Raw genomic sequence first — 20,845 nt, forward strand, 5'->3', positions numbered from 1 at the left:
TATAGACACTGCAGCCTGTTCAAGTATGTGCCGTACTTCCTGCCTTCCTTCTTCCACCACACTTTAGAGGAGGGTTTGCAATAGACGGTGAGTCTAATGAGTATAATGGCGTCTGGTATATACCAGGGCTTGCGCAGCTGTCGTTGTCTGGACTGTGTCGAATACCGGATATCACTGTGAGGCCTCTCCCCCGGAGGCCCGGGTGTCAGCTGCCGCACCGTGGTAAATTGCGTCGGCATAAGCGGTGGTGTCTTGCTTAGCAAAGATCCCTGGTCAGTCTCTAGCTTAATAGAAGCGGTGGCGCAATCTGACGGAATAGGGTCCTGAGGGTCTGACGCACCGATCTGGATGTGCATCCCAGTCTCCAATGTCTCTGATGCGATAGTAGCACTGGTGTTCTCCGGGTGTAAGGAGAGCAATAGATTTTCAAAACATCTGTCTATCTGCCGCTCAAAGGCTGCCAGCCGATCAGCAATTACTGTGTGTGTAGGGTTTCTATCCATCGTGCTGGGGTTACAGAGTCCCAGATATTACCGGTTGTTTTCAGAGGGGGTATTCCAGCATGGCCCACGCCACAAAATGGCGTCTGCAGTATATTCACTGTGCAGTCCTCTGTCAATAAAGGACGTTAAATATGGCACTGCACCTATCTCCTGTATCTTCTTAGCTGACTTAGGTGTTCTGCCTCATGAACTGCTCTCGTGTAGTATGTAATTACCTGCCCTGAGCGGTCAGAGAAGTAGAAGTCTATGAAATATAGCCGGAGCTCATGTAGAGTGCGACCGCTCAGATGCAGCAGGGCTTACTCCGCCCCCCGTACTTTCTTCTTTTAACTAATTTTTCAAAGGCTCAGCGACAAAAAGAGACTGTTATTGCAAGAAATTTGCGCTTCCACAGGCGCATATGGGTACCAACAGTTTTATATATATATATATATGTATATATATATCGATATATTTATTTTTGTGATCTTAAATTATCAACATATGGCAAAAACAGCACAGAAACATTATATAATATAAATATAAGCTAAATAGTTACCTAAAAAACACTTTTTTAATAATCAAAACATGGCGGCGTAAATATTTATAGGGATGTACTGTGATAAATAGGGAGTAAATGCTTTTCCCGACAGGCAAAATTTATCATTATTACGCCCCAGCTCGCCTGCGCCAAGTTACGTCTATTTTTTTATAAATTCAGGCGCACATGTGAGCTTCTCCGGAGGCGAGCTGGGGCGCAGTTACAGGCGAAGCACATACAGAGTTCGCCCAGCCTTTGATAAATCTAGCCCTAAAGCTTAAATTAACCCTTCAAGCTCCCTACAAGCTCCCTAATTAACCCCATTCACTGCTGGGCATAATACACATGTGGTGTGCAGTGGCATTTAGCGGCCTTCTAATTACCAAAAAGCAACCCGAAAGCCATATAAGTCTGCTATTTCTGAACAAAGGGGATCCCAGAGAAGCATTTACAACCATTGGTGCCATAATTGCAAAAGCTGTTTGTAAATAATTTCAGTGAGAATCCTAAAATTGTGAAAAATTTAAAGTTTTTTTTTATTGATCGCATTTGGCTGTGAAATGGTGGCATGAAATATACCAAAATGGGCCTAGATCAATACTTGGGGTTGTCTACTACACTAAAGCTTAAATTAACCCTTTAAGCTCCCGAAAAGCTCCCTAATTAACCCCTTCACTGCTGGGCATAATACACGTGTGGTGCACAGCGGCATTTAGTGGCCTTCTAATTACCAAAAAGCAACCCCAAAGTCATATAAGTCTGCTATTTCTGAACAAAGGGGATCCCAGAGAAGCATTTACAACCATTTGTGCCATAATTGCACAAGCTGTTTGTAAATAATTTCAGTGAAAAACCTAAAGTTTGTGACAAGATTTGTGAAAAAGTGAACAATTTTTTTTATTTGATTGCATTTGGCGGTGAAATGGTGGCATGAAATATACCAAAATGGGCCTAGATCAATACTTTGGGTTGCCTTCTAAAACAAAATATATGTCAAGGGATATTCAGGGATTCATGACAGATATCAGTGTTCCAATGTAACTATCGCTAATTGTGAAAAAAAGTGGTTTGGAAATAGCAAAGTGCTACTTGTACTTATTGCCCTATAACTTGCAAAAAAAGCAAAGAACATGTAAACATTGGGTATTTCTAAACTCAGGACAAAATTTAGAAACTAAACTGGGTGTTTTTTGGTGGTTGTAGATGTGTAACAGATTTTGGGGGTCAAAGTTAGAAAAAGTGTGTTTTTTTCCATTTTTTCCTCATATTTTCTAAAAAAATAAATAAAAAAGTAAATTATAAGATATGATGAAAATAATTGTATCTTTATAAAGTCCATTTAATGGCGAGAAAAACTGTATATAATATGTGTGGGTACAGTAAATCAGAAAGAGGAAACTTACAGCTAAACACAATCACTGCAGCAATGTAAAAATAGCCCTTGTCCTTAAGGGTAAGAAAATTAAAAAATGATCTGGTCATTAAGGGGTTAAGTCACATCGCATTTTAGGCAAATGTGCATTGGATTTATAACTAAAAAAAGTTTTGCTTGAAAACAATACAATAAGAGACCTTTAGAAGTTGATATTTCGTACAGAATTTAATAGTTTTCCACAAATGTCCAGGTTGTGAGATAACAGAAATGTGAATAAGAGCTATACAGATATAGAGTAATCGATTGTAATACAACTGTAATTCACATGTGTTAGGGAGCCCAAAATATACACAACTTATAAAGGTTGTTCTATGATATTAATACTGTGAGGTACATTTATTTCTGAGTTGCTTGAGGGAGACAGTATTTGGGTGGCAGAGTATAAATACTCTTTCTGTAATTTATCAAAGCAAACATCAGATCCATATATATTTTTATATTTTATATATATATATTCACAGTCTCTCAGACATAAATCTGAAGCTCCACAGGACCAAACCTACCCCACTAAAGACTTCTATGAGATAGTAGCATGTATTTGTAAATACCTTTTCTTGAGCAAAGTCCCAACTCTCCTCTATATCTGTTTGGTTTGAATATAAACCATAACTCTTAATAAGGTCTTCAACGTATTTTCCAGCAGAGGTTTTTATCTAGAAGAGAAGAATACATTAGTATCGGATGCAGTATGTCGGATGCACGCTTTATTCATCATCTCCCTTCATAAGAGTATGGCTTACATGTAACACGTGGTGCTCTGACAAAATGCAGAAAGACATTTGGCAGAAGGACATTTGGCAGACGGACATTTGGCCGACGGACATTTGACTGACAGACAGAAAGCTAAAGAATCTTCCGATTTCGGCAGAGGGCAGATACATTCCAGAGTGCTCTGTTCTAATCAGAGCCTCGGGCGCCGCAACTGCCTCTGGGAACCTTACCATGGGTCGCAGGCCGCACGTTTTGTAATTCTCTGTCTGGGAAATTATCTATCTAGCAAATCTATCTATTTATCTAGCAAATCAATCTATCTATCGTATCTATCAAATGTATCTATTGCATCTATTGATCTATCTATCTAATCTATGTATCTATCTATCAAATCTATCTATCTCGTGGCCGGACTGTTATCTGACAGCCACTTGTGTTTCGGCCAAATGTCCGTCGGCCAAATGTCCGTCGGCCAAGTGTCCGTCGGCTAAAAGTCCGGCCACGGTAACACTTATATGTGACCAAGTGATAGATGCTTATGAGAAACACATACTGCAGAACTGCAAGGGACTAAAGTGTGACGGATGTAAAAAAGTTATCACTAAAGCAGGAGAAATAATAGTTAAAAAAATAAGCAGGTTTATTAAACAGAGCCACTGCTAAAGGCTTAAACAGAACTTATATTCCTGCACAACCCACTAATGGATACAGTCAGATCAGCCAATTAACAGCTACAGTAGGACATAGACATGTCTGTTGGCAAAGACATAAGACCACATAGTATGTGGTAGTTTACTCCTATGTTTCTCCCTTTAAAGGTACTCTAGCATTATGCATCTTATTATTTTGTTTTACTAATTAAATAGACTGTGTACTGTAAACATTTTTCCCTCTTTAATTAGTACCCAACGATCCACTTTAACTTCTGTAGTAATACATTGTTTACAAATAGCTAATTTTGCTTTATTTTGTCATTTGATATAGGTGCTTTTAGCTGTGGAAACCGCTACCTATGCTGAAAAAATTCCATTGTACTGGGCTTTATATATCAGACAGAGGTAAGATAAGGAAGTCTTTGTGTGCAACTAATAAGGAGGTCTGCTCTCCATGCAGGTTCGGACCATTTAAATAGGTTGTTGTTTTAATGAGGGAAAATACTGCTATTTAAAATAGAAAAATAAACATAAACAAACATTTCCCCATACAATTAATACTCTGCAGCTAGTATAATAAGTCATTGTAAACATGTTTAGAGGAAAACAATTTTAAAGTACACGGTCTCTTTACTGCACACTCTACTGCTGTTTCCAGTTATTCTACATAGACTCTTTCTCAGCACATTTTAAAAATATCAGAAAAAATATTTTGCTATTGGATTTTTACTACTTTTCCAGAAGCGTAAGTTTGTTTATATTATTGTCCTTTACTAAGGTACATGTTATGGAGCATTAGGTATCTGAATAGAACAATATATATATAGTAGAAAACAACACCACAGAGCTTTATTATGTTTTGTCACTTACATTATTTCTTTGGGTGTAGACCAGGACGCCAATGGTGATCTGAGCTGCAAACAGCAGGAGAAGGAAGGCAAAATACTGCAGAGAGGATAAAAAAGCACATCAGAGGGGGGAATAATCACAAGCGTTCAGTGGGACAAGAAATGTAAAATAAATATACAGAATATATAGAGAATAAAAAGAAACAGAGATGTAGAAGAAACAACAGAAAAAAGAAACTGTGACAAAAAAGAGGCAAGAGAGAGACCGCAGGGCAGTTATTTTTGTATCATTTAAAGGGACATGGAACCTTTTTATTCTTTCATGATTCAGATAAAGCAATTTTTTTCACATTTACTTATTTTATCAAATTTTATTTATTCTCTTGTTATCCTTTGTTGAAAATAAGGGTAGTAAGCTCATGGGCATTCATGTGTCTGCACCACATAATTGCAGCAGTTTTGCAAGAATGTTATACATCTGCAACAGCACCAGGTGGCAGCACTTTCTTTTTCCTGTCATGTAGTGCTAAAGACACGTGCACACTACCTACCTAGTTATCGCAAATATCAAAAATGGAAACTTTTTACAATTGCATGCTCCATCTGAAATGTTCATGAAAGAAAAAGGAGTCCGACTATAAATTTAAAGGGATATTCCAGCCAAAATCGGAAACCACATGGGTGCATTTCAGTATTGAACAGAATACATTTTGTAATATACATTCATTAGGAAAAACGCTTCTAATAAAAGCTATAGCTGTTTTAAAAGTGTATTTAAGTATGCACCGTGCACCAGCATTTTAAACACAGCACTTGCTCAGAGAGCCTAAGGTGCTTGTACCATCTGGTAATGACTCAATTTGTTATTTACTGACATGATACAAGCCCCACTGATGATGTGAGCAGCTGCATTATTTAAAATGTGGGTGCAGTGACAATATCTAGCTTTGCTTTACGTGCATGTGCAGAGAAAAATGTTAAAACTTAAACAGTGATAACTTTTACTAGAAGCATTTTTGCCAATACATGTGTATTGCAAATATGTTTCTATTTAAAGATGTAATAAATCTATGTGCATTTAAATTTGGACTGGAATGTCCCTTTAAATAAAAAAATAATAATTTACTTTTGTTATAAATGAGCACCCAGCTCATTCCTGTGCCCTTTCCAGGAAAGCATACATGTGGATCAGCCAGCCAGTGGCTGCAGAGGGTCCAGCTGCAGCTGTTGATTGGCTGATACACACATATACCTTTCTGTGGGCGTTATGGTTCTCTGACAATACATGAGATTTCTTATTTATTTAACTCTTTAGAACAGGGTTATTGGTGGAAACTTTTAATTTTTATGATTCAGATAGAGTATATAATTTGAAACAACTTTCCAATTTACTTCTATTACCAAATTTGCTTAAAGGGATACTGAACCCAATTTTTTTTCTTTCATGATTCAGATAGAGCTATTTAAAGCAACTTTGGTTCAGCACCTGGGTAGCACTTGCTGATTGGTGGCTAAATGTAGCCACCAATCAGCAAGTGCTATCCAGGGTCTAAACCAAAAATGGGCCTTCTTCTAAGCTTAAATTCCTGATTTTTCAAATAAAGATACCAAAAGAAAAATTGATAATAGGAGTAAATTAAAAAATTGCTTAAAATTGCTCTATCTGAACCATGAAAGAAAAAAAAATGGGTTCAGTATCCCTTTAATTTTCTTGGTATCCTTTGTTGAAGGAGCAACTAAGAGCTAGCTGAAAACATGGTGTAAGCCAGTGACAAGAGACATATATATGCATCCACAAATCAACAGCCAACTCCATGTAATTAGCATCATGACATTGCTGCTCCTAAACCTAACAAGGTATGCTTTTCAACAAAGGATACCAAGAGAACTAAGCAAATATGATAATAGAAGAAAATTGGAAAGATGTTTAAAATTGCTTGCTCTATTAGAATCATGAAAGTTTAATTTTGACTTTAGTGTCCCTTTAATTGTTATGTTCTGTTAATAGTTGTATTCCTTTTTAGCTGTATGTTGTCTAGCAGAGAGAAACATTTAGAAGTGCTAAGAAATACTTTTCAGAGTATTCAACAGTAAATGGGTTAGGATAACAAAGTGATGGTAAAGCCTAGCGTTTGTGAAATGCTAGGATTTACCATTGGAACAAATAAAGGGGACTTTCATTCATGCAGTATAAAATACTTCATGCTGAAAGCTCCTTTTTATTTGTTTGCAGCGTTTGCCGCTCAGAGCTGCTACGGCAGCCCACGGCAGAACGCTATTTGGCTGAAAGGTAACGTTTCCACTTCTTAACCAATAGCCGTGCGGGAAATCTAGCTTGGCGCCGCAATTTATGGCAGAGCAGTGCGGCGAACGCTGCAAAAAAATAAAGGAGCATTCAGCAGGAAGTATTTTATACTTCATTAATGAAAGTCCCCTTTATTTGTTCAATGGTAAATCCTAACGTTTCACAAATGCTAGGATTTACCATCACTTTAATTAAACTCACTCTGCTTATTTCTGGGCAGGATCCCATTTCCCATCTTCTGCCTGTTCTGTTCTTTAATGTGCTTTTAGACAATATTTGAATGATGCTTTCACTGAATGATTAATACAGAATTAAATAATTTTTCCCTCTATGGTGGTGCGCTTGAATGTTTTTCTAAGTTGAAAATGTTTTGTTACTTTAAAATGAAGTCAACTTAACACAGGCAAATCTTTCAAAAAGACAATTTGGCAGAACAGTCACCCCCCCCCCCCCCAATCATCTGTAGAGCTGATAAGATGGTTTAATAGGTTCCAAAATCATAATTGCCTGCAGCACTCAAGTAGCGCTGCTAATGTACTGTGCATTAAAATGGAAAGGCTGATTATATATTTAAATTAAAGGGATACTGAATCCAAATTTTTTTCTTTCATGATTCAGATCGAGCATGCAATTTTAAGCAACTTTCTAATTTACTCCTATTATAATTTTTTCTTCATTCTCTTGTTATCTTTATTTAAAAAAAAGCTAACAAGCCAGCCCATCTTTAGATCAGCACTTGGGTAGCACTTTCTCATTGGTAGCTAAATGTAGCTACCAATCAGCAAGCACTATCCAGGGTACTGAACCAAATATGGGCTGGCTCCTTATCTTATATTTCTGCTTTTTCAAATGAAGCTACCAAGAGAACAAAGAAAAAACATAATTTATACTTACCTGATAAATTTATTTCTCTTGTAGTGTATCCAGTCCACGGATCATCCATTACTTATGGGATATTCTCCTTCCCAACAGGAAGTTGCAAGAGATCACCCATAGCAGAGTTGCTATATAGCTCCTCCCCTAACTGCCATATCCAGTCATTCGACCGAAAACATGCAGAGAAAGGAAAAACCATAGGGTGCAGTGGTGACTGTAGTTTAAATGAAAAAATTACCTGCCTTAAAAGGACAGGGCGGGCCGTGGACTGGATACACTACAAGAGAAATAAATTTATCAGGTAAGTATAAATTATGTTTTCTCTTGTTAAGTGTATCCAGTCCACGAATCATCCATTACTTATGGGATACCAATACCAAAGCTAAAGTACACGGATGATGGGAGGGACAAGGCAGGTACTTAAACGGAAGTTACCGCTGCCTATAAAAACCCTTTCTCCCAAAAATAGCCTTCCGAAGAAGCAAAGAATCAAATTTGTTAAATTTGAAAAAGTAAAAGTAAAACGCAGACCAAGACTTGTAAATCTGTTCAACAGAAGCCTCATTTTTAAAAAGGCCCAAGTGAAAACCATAGCTCTAGTAGAATGAGCTGTAATCCCTTCAGGAGGCTGCTGTCCAGCAGTCTCCTAAGCTAAATGAATTGTGCTTTTTTTTAAAACCAAAAGACAGAGAGGTTGCTGAAGTCTTTGACCTCTCCTCTGACCAGAATAGACAACAAACAAGGTGAATGTTTGATGAAGATCTGTAGTAGCTTGTAAGTAAAACTTTAAAGGACGAACCACGTCCAAAGTGTGTAATAGACGTTCCTTCTTTGAAGAAGGATAAGGGTACAAGAATGGAACAACAATTTCTTGAGTGATATTCTTGTTAGATACCACCTTAGGTAAAAACCCAGGTTGGTACACAGGACCACCTTATCCGTAGGGAGGACCAGATAAGGAGAATTACATTGTAACGCAGATAACTCGGAGAAATAGCTACCAAAAAGGAACTTTCCAAGATAAAAGTTTGATATCTATGGAATGAAAAAGGTTCAAACGGAACTCCTTGAAGAACCTTAAGAACCAGGTTTAAGCTCCATGGCGGAGCAACAGTTTTAAACACAGGCTTGGTTCTAACCGAAGCCTGACCAAATGCCTGAACATCTAGAATACCTTCCAGACGCTTGTGCAAAAGAATAGACAGAGTAGAAATCTGTCCTTTTAAGGAACTAGCTGACAACCCTTTTCTCAAAATCATCGTGGAGAAAAGATAATATCCTTGGAATCCCGAATTTACTCCATGAGTAACCCTTGGATTCATAACAATAAGATATTTACACCATATCTATGTTAATTTTCCTAGAGACAAGATTTCATGCCTGTATTAAGGTATCAATGACTGACTCGGAGAAGTCATGCTTTGATAACATCAAGCGTTCAGTCTCCAGGCAGTCCATCTCAGATTAGTTATATTTAGATGGTTGAAAAGACCCTGAGGTAGAGGGTCCTGTCTCAGAAAAAGAGACCGTGGTGGAAAGGATGACATGTCCACCAGATCTGTATACCAGGTCCTGCGTGGCCACGCAGGCGCTGCCAAAAACACCAAAGCACTCTCCTGCTTGATCTTGTGTAAACACCTCCGGAGGGAATCCCACTCCTCCAGATGAAAAGTCTGACGACTTAGAAAATCCGCCTCCCAGTTCTCAACACCTGGGATATGGATAGCTGACAGACAAGAGAGAGTCTCTGTCCAGTGAATTATTTTAAGACTGCTAACATCGCTAGGAAACTATGTTCCCCCTTGATGGATGATGTAAGTCACAGTCGTGATATTGTCCGACTGAAAAATGATGTACCTCAAAGTTGCTAACTGAGGCCAAGTCTGAAGAGCATGGAATACCGCTCCCAGTTCCAGAATATACCTTAGAAGGAGGGTCTCCTCCTGAGTCCACTATCCCTGAGCCTTCAGGGAGTTCCAGACTGTATCCCAACCTAAAAGGCTGGCATCTGTTGTAACAATTGTCCCATCTGACCTGCGGAAAGTCATACCCTTGGACAGATGGACCCGAGATAGTCCCCAGAGAAGAGAATCTCTGGTCTCTTGGTCCAGATTTAACAGGAGAACAAATCTGTGTAATCCCCGTTCCTCTGACTGAGTCTGCATAGTTGCAGCGGTCTGAAATGAAGGCGTGCAAACGGTACTATGTCCCTTGCCGCTACCATTAAGCCAATTACATTCATATACTGAGCCACCAAAGGGCGCGGATGGAATGAAGAACACAACAGAAATTTAGAAACTTTGACAACCTGGACTCCGTCAGGTAAATTTTCATTTCTACAAAATCTATCAGAATCCCTAGGAGGGAAACCCTTGAGATTGGAGATAGAGAACTCTTCCTGTTCACTTTTCCACCCATGCGATCTCAGAAATGCCAGTACTACGTCCGTATGAGACTTGGCAACTTGGATGTTTGACGCCTGTATCAGGATGTCGTCTAAATAAGGGGCCACTTCTATGCCCCGCGGCCTAAGGACCGCCAAAGCGACCCCAGAACCTCTATAAAGATTCTTGGGGCTGTAGTTAACCCTAAAGGAAAGAACTACAAAACTGGTAATGCCTGTTTAAAAAGGCAACCTGAAAAACCGATGGTAATCTTTCTGCATCGTAATGTGAGGATAAGCATCCTTCAAATCCATTGTAGCCCTCTAGTGACTCTCCTGGATCATAGTTAAGATGGTACGAATAGTTTCCAACTTAAATGATGGAAATCTGAGGAATTTGTTTAAGATCTTTAAATCAAAAATAGATTTGAAGGTTCCCTCTCCTTGGGAACCACAAACGGATTTGAGTAAAAACTCTATCCCTGTTCCTCCCCTGGAACTGGATGGGTCTCGTACACAGTGTAAGAATGCCTCTTTCTTTATCTGGTTTGCAGATAATAGTGAAAGGTGAAATCTCCCCTCCTTTGGGGGAAGCTTTGAAATCCAGAAGATATCTCTGGGATATAATTTCCAATGCCCAGGGATCCTGGGCCTCTCTCTCACGTCCACGCCTGGGCGAAAGATGAAAGTCTGCCCCCTACAGGATCCGTTACCGGATAGGGAGCCGTTCTACCTGCTGTCTTAGAGGCAGCAGCAGGCTCCTTGGCCTGCTTATCTTTGTTCCAGGTCTGGTTGTCACCAGACCGTCTTGGAGTTTCGAAAATTAGACTTTTTTTCCTGAGGAAGGGCATTACCTTTTCCTCCAGTGATATTAGTAATAATCTCCTTCAAACCAGGCCCGAATAGGGTCTGCCCCTTGAAAAGGAGTTAAGTAGCTTATTTATTAAAGTCACGACAGCTGACCATAATATAAGCCCTAGCGCTGTGCGCGCCAGCATAGTAAAAACAGAATTCTTAGCCGTTAGTTTAGTCAAAAGAAAACAAGGCATCAGAAAAAAAGGAATTGGCTAGCTTAAGTGCTCTAAGCTTGTCAAGTATTCATTCAATGGAGTCGCTACCTGTAAAGCCTCAACCAGAGACTCAAACCAGAACGCCGCAGCAGCAGTGACAAAAGCAATGCATGCAAGGGGCTACAGGATAAAACCTTGTTGAATAAACATTTTCTAAAAAAAGCACAACTGTCCTCGACAGGGCTAGTGATACGCTTAGCTAGAGTAGAAACTCTTCTCTCCACCTTAGGGACCGTCTGCCATAAGTTCCCGTGTGGTGGCATCTGTTAGAAACAGTTTTCTAAAAAAAAGGAGGGGAAGAGAACGGCACACCTGGTCTATCCCATTCCTTATTAATAATTTCTGTAAACCTCTTTAGGTATTGAAAGAAACATCAGTACACACCGGCACTGTATAGTATCTATTCAGTCTACACAATTTCTAGCACTGTAATTGTAAACCAGTCATTCAGAGCTGCTAAAACCTCCCTGAGCAACAAGTGGAGGATCTTAAGCATAAATTTTAAATATAGAAATATCGGAATCAGGTTAAATCATCTCCCCTGAATCACAAATATGACCCACTGCATATAGTGAGGCAGTAACAGACATGGTTCTTGACGCATCTGTATGCTCTGTATCTATCCCCAGAGCTATCTCGCTTTCCTTTAATTTCAGGTAGTCTGACTAATACCGCTCCCAGAGTATTATTCATAACTTTCGCCATGTCTTGTAAAATAAACGCTATAAGCGCCCTTGATGTACTAGGCGCCATTTGAGCGTGAATCCCTGGAGCGGGAGTCGAAGAGTCTGACACGTGGGGAGAGTTAGACGGCATAACTTCCCCCTCGACAGAAACCTCTGATAAAATAAACGCTATGGGCGCCCTTGAACCACTTGGCGCCATTTGAGCGGGAGTCCCTAAAGCGGGAGTCAAAGGGTCTGACACGTGGGGAGAGTTAGTCGGCATAACTTCCCCCTCGACAGAATCCTCTGGTGATAATGTTTTTAAAGACAAAAAATGATCTTTATTGTTTAACATGAAATCAGTACATCTGGTACACATTCTAAAATGGGGTTCCACCATGGCTTTTAAACATAATGAACACAGAGCTTCCTCTATGTCAGACATGTTAGAACAGACTAATAATGAGACTAGTAAGCTTGGAAAACACTTTAAATCAAGTTAACAAGCAAATATAAAAAACGTTACTGTGCCTTTAAGAGAAACAAATTTTGCCAGCATTTGGAAAACATTGTAAAAAGGCAGTAAATCAAACCAAATTTTTACAGTATATGTAATAAGTTCACAGAGCATTGCACCCACTTGCAAATGGATGATTAACCCCTTAATGCAAAAAACAGATAAAAAAAAACGACATAGACGTTTTTTAACAGGTACAACAAAACTGCCACATGCTGAGCTGTGGATTACCTTCCCAATAAACGATTTTGGATTTTTTTTTAGCCCTTTAGAGATGTCCTGTAGTATTCAAAGGACTGCTGAGGGAATCTGGATGATTCATTTTGTAAATTTAACTGTGCTAAATTAGATCCCTCCCACTCATATTACAACAGTGGGAAACCTCAGTTAACTGTTGCTATGCAGAAATTAAACCAGCCATGTGGAAAAATTATGCCCCAATAAACCTTATCACCAATGTACCTCAAAAAAACGATTAAACATGCCAGCAAACGTTTTTAAAACAACCTTCTTTTAAAGAGTATGTATCTATTAATAAGCCTGTCTTGCTTTCCCTGCATTAAGGCTTAAATTAGATTATTTCAGTATCAGCAGCATTTTCATAGTCAATTCCATTCCTTAGAAAATTACTTTACTGCACATACATTAATAAGCCTGCTAACAGTCGCTTTCACTGCATTAAGGCTTTACTTATATTAATTTGGTAACAGCAGCATTTTCTTAGTCAATTCCATTCCTTAGAAAATTGTTTTACTGCACATACATTAATAAGCCTGCTAACAGTCGCTTTCACTGCATTAAGGCTTTACTTACATTAATTTGGTAACAGCAGCATTTTCTTAGTCAATTCCATTCCTTAGAAAAATATTTTACTGCACATACCTCATTTGCAGGAAAAACCGCACGCTGTCCCCCATCTGAAGTTTACCTCACTCCTCAGAATGTGTGAGAAAACAGCCAGTGGATCTTAGTTACTTCTGCTAAGATCATAGAAAAAACGCAGGCAGATTCTTCTTCCAAATACTGCCTGAGAGAAAAACAGCACACTCCGGTGCCATTTAAAAATAACAAACTTTTGATTGAAGAAATAAAACACCACTCCTCTCGCGGACCTCCTTCTATGTTGAGAGTTGCAAGAGAATGACTGGATATGGCAGTTAGGGGAGGAGCTATATAGCAACTCTGCTATGGGTGATCTCTTGCAACTTCCTGTTGGGAAGGAGAAATCCCATAAGTAATGGATGATCCGTGGACTGGATACACTTAACAAGAGAAATTGATAATAAGTAAATTAGTAAAATTAGAAAGCTGCTTAAAAACATAAATTATGCTTACCAGATCATTTCATTTCCTTCTGTATAAGGAGAGTCCATGGCTTCATTCCCTACTGTTGGGAAATACTGAACCTGGCTACCAGGAGGAGGCAAAGACACCCCAGCCAAAATCTTAAATACCTCTCCCACTTCCCCTATCCCTCAGTCATTCTGCCGAGGGAACAAGGAACAGTAGGAGAAATATAAGGGTATAAAAGGTGCCAGAAGAAAAATATAATTTAGGGGGCCGCCCATCAGAGAACACGGGTGGGGGCCGTAGACTCTCCTTATACAGAAGGAAATGAAATTATCTGGTAAGCATAATTTATGTTTTCCTTTTTAATATAAGGAGAGTCTACGGCTTCATTCCTTACTGTTGGGAAACTTATACCCAAGCTCTATAGGACACTGAATGATAACGGGAGGGATAACAGAGAGGCGGACCCTAATCTGAGGGCACCACAGCCTTTAAAACCTTTCTCCCGAAGGCTGCTTCAGCTGAAGCAAAAACATCAAACTTGTAAAATTTAGAAAAAGTATGTAAGGAGGACCAGTTAACCGCCTTATAAATCTGATCCATAGAGACCTCGTTCTTAAAGGCCCAAGAGGAAACCACTGCTCTAGTAGAATGATCCGTAATTCTCTAAAGGAGGTTTATGTCCCGCTGTCTCATAAGTCAAGCGGATAACACTCCTTAACCAAAAAGATAAAGAAGTCGTAGAGACCTTCTGACCCTTACACTTCCCAGAATAGGCAACAAACAAGGAAGAAGTTTGTCTAAAATCCTTAGTAGAGAGATCAAAGAAAGGAAGTCCCAGTAGCATAAAATAAATCCTTTATTCTTGGTTCAAGTAAAATCAGACATGGAGATGCACAGCAAAAAAGATGTGGAAGGTGCTGAGGGCGCGGCACTCACTGGCTTACATGTTTCGGAAATGATGACATGACTACGGATCATTTCCGAAACATGTAAGCCAGTGAGTGCCGCGCCCTCAGCACCTTCCACATCTTTTTTGCTGTGCATCTCCATGTCTGATTTTACTTGAACCAAGAATAAAGGATTTATTTTATGCTACTGGGACTTCCTTTCTTTGATCTCTCCACTTTCCAGTATACCGGTAGCATTGGCTGAGTATGGGACATTTTAGTACAAGTTTGGAGCAAGTATGATGACCATCTGTGTTTAGCCATATACTTACGGTCCTGGTGACCGCTGTTTTCGACACTAAGTCTCACCGTGTTACGGAGCGGAGTAGGGGGGGAGGAGCAACTTATACAATACCAGGAAGTACTGCGGCTGGGATAAGTTGAGGCGGTAGAGGTACACCGCTTCGTCCCGGCGCCTTCCGGTGAATTTGCCTTGTTCCTTATTAGAGCCTTACCTGCACGGAGTGTGGCGGATGTGAAGCGGCTGAGGTCTGCCATAAGTACCCCCATTCCGCATAACACGGGTGAGTGAAGATATACTTAACGTTTAATTTGGTTTGCCTAAGAGTGCCGGTTACTAGTTACAAGCATTGCAATTGTTTATTAAACTAAGTATTATTTGCCTGTTCAGAGCAATTACCTGGGGCAGCTCGCAACCAATAGACATTTCTTATCATTCTGTTCTACACATATTGGCAACACATTTGGTGCACATACTTTGAACTTTTGTGGAACATTTAAAGTTTGAACGGCTGGCACTACATTAAGAGTTTCTCTTTATCTATTAGTTTAAAATCCTTAGTAGCCTGAAGATAAAACATCAAGGCACGAACCACATCCAAATTATAAAGCAAACGTTCCTTCGAAGAAGGATTAGGACACAAAGAAGGAACCACAATCTCTTGGTTGATGTTGCGGTCTGACACGACCTTAGGGAGAAACCCTAACTTAGTACGTAGGACAGCCTTATCAGAGTGGAACACCAGATAAGGAGGCACACATTTCAAAGCGGCAATCTCAAAAACTCTGCACGCAGAAGAAATAGCCAGTAGAAGAAGAACCTTCCAGGACAACAACTTAATGTCAATTTCATGCATAGGCTCAAACGGAGCCTGTTGCAAAGCCTTAAGAACCCGATTCAGACTCCAAAAAGGAGCCGAAGATTTGAACACAGGTCTGATCCTAATAAGAGCCTTAACAAAAGACTGAACATCTGGAAGCTCCAAGAGCCTCTTGTACAGTAAAACAGACAAGGCCGAAATCTGTCCCCTCAGATCCTGGAGAAACTATAGAATCCTGGCAACCTAAACCTTATGCAAGGGGAATCCACGCTCTTCACACCAGAATAAGTAGGTTCTCCACACCTTATGATAGATGCGACTAGTAACCGGCTTACAAGCTTGAATAAGAGTATCAATAACCCTTTCAGGAAACACTCTCTTGGCAAGGACTAAGCGTTCAATCTCCACGCAGTCAGCCTCAGAGAATCTAGATTTTGATGAACAAAAGGACCTTGTTTCAGCAGATTTCTGCGACAAGGTAACCTCCATGGAGGAGAAGATGACATCCTCACTAGATCCGCAAACCACATCCTTCGCGGCCATGATGGAGCAATCAATATTACTGATGTCTGCTCCTGCTTGATGCGGGCCACTACCTGAGGAAGGAGTGGTAAAGGCGGAAAAAGGTAGATTAGACTGAACCTCCAAGGCACTGCTAATGCATCTAATAGCTCCGCCTGAGGATCCATGGACCTCTACCCATATCTGGGTAGCTTGGTATTGAGATAAGACGACATGAGATCTATCTCCAGTGTCCCCCACATGTTGCATATCTCTGCAATCACTTCGGGATAGAGAGACCATTCCCCCGGATGAAAGGATTGTCTGCTGAGAAAGTCCACTTCCCAGTTTTCCACACCCGGAATGTGAATTGCTGACAGCGAACAGTTGTAGGCCTCTGCCCACTCTAGAATCCGAGATACTTCCCTCATTGCTAGGGAGCTTCTCGTTCCCCCAGATGGTTGATGTAAGCCACAGAGGTTATATTGTCTGATTGGAATCTGATAAACCGGGACGAACCCAGAAGAGGCCAAGCCTTCAGAGCATTGTAGATTGCTTGAAGTTCAGAATGTTGATTGGGAGGGAGCGTTCCTCCTAAAACCACAGGCCCTGTGCCTTCTTGGCACCCCAAACAGCTCAACATCCTGATAGACTCACGTCTGTAGTCACTATCTCCCAGGATGGTCTTAGAAAGGATGTCCCTCGGGACAGATGATCTGGAGAGAGCCACCAAGAGAGTGATTCTCTCGACTGGCTGTCCAGGGCAATCTGTTAAGACAGATCCAAATGATCGCCGTTCCACTGCCTCAGCATGCACAGCTGTAATGGTCTGAGATGGAACCTGGCAAAGGGAATTATGTCCATACTGGACATCATGAGACCAATTACCTCCATACACTAAGCCACAGGTGGCCTTAAGGAGGTCCGGAGGCCAAGACATGCCGAAGCTAGCTTGCAACGTCTCTGGTCTGTTAGAAATATCCTCATGGATATTGAGTCTATTATAGTACCAAGGAATTCTACCTTGGTGCTTGGAATAAGAGAACTCTTTTCTAAGTTTATCTTCCATCCATGAGCTCAAAGGAGAGGAGAGATACCGAATGGTCCTCCGCTAGACAAAAAGATGGTGCTTGAACCAGAATGTCATCCAAGTAGGGAGATACTGCTATACCTCGGGTTCTGGGGATGGCCAGGAGAGCCCCTAGAACCTTTGTAAAGATTCTTGGAGCAGTAGCTAAACCAAACAGAAGTGCAATGAACTGGAAGTGCTGATCCAGGAACGCAAACCTTAGGAACTGGAAGTGGTTCCTGTGGATTGGAACGTAAAGGTAGGCATCCTTCAGATCTATAGTGGTCATGATCTGTCCTTCTTGAACTAGAGGAAAGATGGGCCTTATTGTCTCCATCTTGAACGAGGGGACATTTAGAAACTTTAGGTCCAGAATCGGCCGGAAAGTTCCCTCCTTCTTTTGGACCACAAACAGGTTTGAATAGAATCCCAAACCTCTTTCTGCGATAGGAACCGGGACAAGGACCCCTAAGGAGGACAGATCCCGCACGCACCCCAGAAAGGCTTCCCCCTTTTCTGGTCTTGAAGACAGTCTTTAGAGGAGAAACCTGCCCTTGGGTGGATGTGATTTAAAACCTATTTTGTATCCCTGAGCTATGACCTCAAGGACCCATGGATCCTGCACGTGCCTGAACTAAGCGTCTGAAAACTGCGACAGTCTGCCCCCTACACGATCCAGCGCTGGATTGGGGGCCGCCCCTTCATGCCGACTTGCTCTCAGCGAGCTTCCGGTTCTGCTTGGATTTATTCCAGGATTAAGCCGGCTTCCAAGTGCTTTTGGTTTGCTCTGGCTTAGACGAGGACTGCTGACGTTGGGACTTTTCAGAACGAAAGGAACGAAAATTAGATCCTTGTACCTTAGATTTGTTCTTTGTATCCTGTGGTAGGAAGGCACCCTTGCCTCCTGTAACCGTGGAGATAATGGAGTCCAGGCCTGGACCAAATAAAATATTTACCTTAAAGGGGAGGGAAAGTAGTCTAGACTCAGAAGTCATGTCCAAGGACTTCAGCCACAGCGCCCCGACGGGTCTGTACTGAGATCTTAGCATTCAGGTAAATAATCTGCATGTTTGCATCACAGATAAAAGAATTAGCAATTCTCAAGACTTTAATTCTTTCTTGGATAACATCGAGAGGACCCTTCACCTCAATCAAATCCGCTAAGGAGTCGCACCAGTACGTTGTAGCTCCAGCAACCGAGGCAACAGCCGCTGCCGGTTGAAAACTTAAATTATGCTTACCTGATCATTTTCTTTTCTTCAGATGGAAAGAGTCCACAGCTGCATTCACTACTTTTGGGAATTCAGAACCTGGCCACCAGGAGGAGGCAAAGACACCCCAGCCAAAGGCTTAAATACTCCTCCCACTTCCCTCATCCCCTAGTTATTCTGCCGAGGAACAAGGAACAGTAGAAGAAATATCAGGGTGAAAATGTGCCAGAAAAATAAGACGCCCCAAAGTCCTCAGCTGCATTCATTACTTTTGGGAAAACAATGCCAAAGCTATAAAGGACACTGAGGGCACCAGGCCTGAAAAAACCCTAATCCAACAAAAAAATGGCTTCGTCCTAAGCCGAGAAATTGGAAAAAGAAAAAGCCCCCAGGACATTGACCCGCAGATAGTCCACAAACCTTGCTAGAGTCCGCAGAGCGAAACACAACTGAGCCAGCACGCCTCCTAGGAGACACTGTCGCCCAGTAAGCGGTCCTCAACAACACACCCCATACCAGAGAAGGGGGATCAACTAACAGAAACTCCTAAAAAGGACATGGAGGAACAAGCAAGGATTCCCGGAAGACCCTAAAAAGGGTATAACAGTTTCCAAGAAAAGGAAAACACCAAGAACCAAGCCAAGCTCACAGAGACCGAAACCAGTCGTGAGAAACAAGGGGAGGCAATGCCCAGACCCCAGAATGTACAGAAACCCCAAGGTTAAAACCAGGCATCCAACACAGAGAAGAACTTCTCCTAAAGATAGTGCAACCGCAACCTAAAAGACAACTGAAGACAGAGTCCTCAAGACGCAAGGAAACTCAAAATATTGAAGTCTTCAGAAACCTATATACGTGCAGCAAACCCAGAAGGCAAACCCCTGGATCAACACCACATGCTACAGTCATACCAGGATGACTCTGATTAAAATATTTGCAGGTAAGTAAGAGCAGCAGAAGATAGGTCAACCGACAGACTGCAAAACATCCACTAAGCAGTGGACTCAGCACAGGCTTAACCAAAAAGCCGCCAGTCCTACTCACATATCTTGAACATGGAGAAAGCACAGAACCCCAAAAAGGCTCACCGTACCACAAAGGACCAAAAATCGAACAATAGAGGCTTGGCAAAAGTTAGCCAACACACAGACAAGGTGCAAACAGTGGCAAATGATTTCAAACTGCAACCTTCCGATTGCTAGTCAACAAGTAACCCACAGGCCACTACAGCTGGCCATCAAGTCTGAAAGACAGGGGAACAGAAAACCCCCCAAACACCAGTCCCCATAAAGAGGACGGAAAAGGATGGACTCAGCCACCCCAACGGAGCTCGAGTGCCAACCCAAGAGTTCGAACAATAGGAACTCCAAAGAGAACCCATAGGAGAGGAACAGAAAAAATGCAAAAGAGCCCTCAGAAGACCCAGCACGACACTCCATGACAGTCTCAAACATGGAGACATCATCTCCCCCAGATGAAACAGAACCCCAGAGAGCAGATCGCTCTCCTCTAAAGGATAAAAAAACACCTGTTTCAACAACCTGCACACAGGACAACCAACCTCCAGAGAGAGAAAACCCCACCCCCGTAAGAAGGACAAACTACCCCCCTGAAGGGGAGAGTACAGAAAAGAACAGCGCACAAGCTCAAAAGACATGAAACCATAGGCTGAGGAAACAAATCCAATGAAATCTTACAGACTTCATAGATGAACACAGAGGAACTCCCCAAAAAGGGAAGCACACCTCCGACAAAAGACACAGAAATCCTGGCCAAGCTGCTTACAGCACAACTGTCTAGACTGAAGGTCATAGCCTATGTTCCCTGGAAAAACTGGATTGCACCGAACCGGCTACAGGATAGTAAGTCTTCCGGACATCCAGAAAATCCAAAACAAAAACTATAGGCCTGCGCCCCAGATTGCTCCAGGGAACATCACAGGGAACATAACCGGACTAACCCGGAGAATGGGAACAAGACTTACTCGGAAATCCCAATCGAAAAGGAAGAGAATAGCCCTTATAGGAGTCCAACACTTCAAAAGGAGCGAAAGTACGACAGAATCGCATAAAGAGTCTAGAGCCCAAAAAGGCGTTAATACAACACCCAGGGAAAACATCAAGGACAAAGTCACCCGAATAGTGAGGAAAACAAAGGCTAGTCTCCATAATCTCCTCAGGAGTAACAGAGGACCGTACCTAAGGAAAAAGAATGCAGAGCATCCTAAACCCTGGTGGAAAAACCCCTAAGCGAAGCTTGGAGAAGGAGACAACACGG

At 41.4% G+C, this 20,845-nt stretch overlaps 1 protein-coding gene across 4 annotated transcripts in view; it reads right to left on the reverse strand.

Annotated features, from left to right (window-relative positions):
- Positions 1-20,845, reverse strand: part of LOC128638636 (CD82 antigen) — a 256,779-nt gene that overhangs the window by 70,176 nt on the left and 165,758 nt on the right. For all 4 annotated transcript variants that reach the window (XM_053690712.1, XM_053690714.1, XM_053690715.1 and 1 more), the window contains 2 exons: positions 4,693-4,767; positions 3,007-3,111 (listed from right to left, as the gene is read on the reverse strand). In XM_053690712.1, the coding sequence (XP_053546687.1) occupies positions 3,007-3,111; positions 4,693-4,767 (180 nt within the window). The remainder of the gene's footprint in view (positions 1-3,006; positions 3,112-4,692; positions 4,768-20,845) is intronic.

This window comes from Bombina bombina, chromosome 8 (genome assembly GCF_027579735.1).
Source record: "Bombina bombina isolate aBomBom1 chromosome 8, aBomBom1.pri, whole genome shotgun sequence".
NCBI classification, from domain to species: Eukaryota; Metazoa; Chordata; class Amphibia; order Anura; family Bombinatoridae; genus Bombina; species Bombina bombina.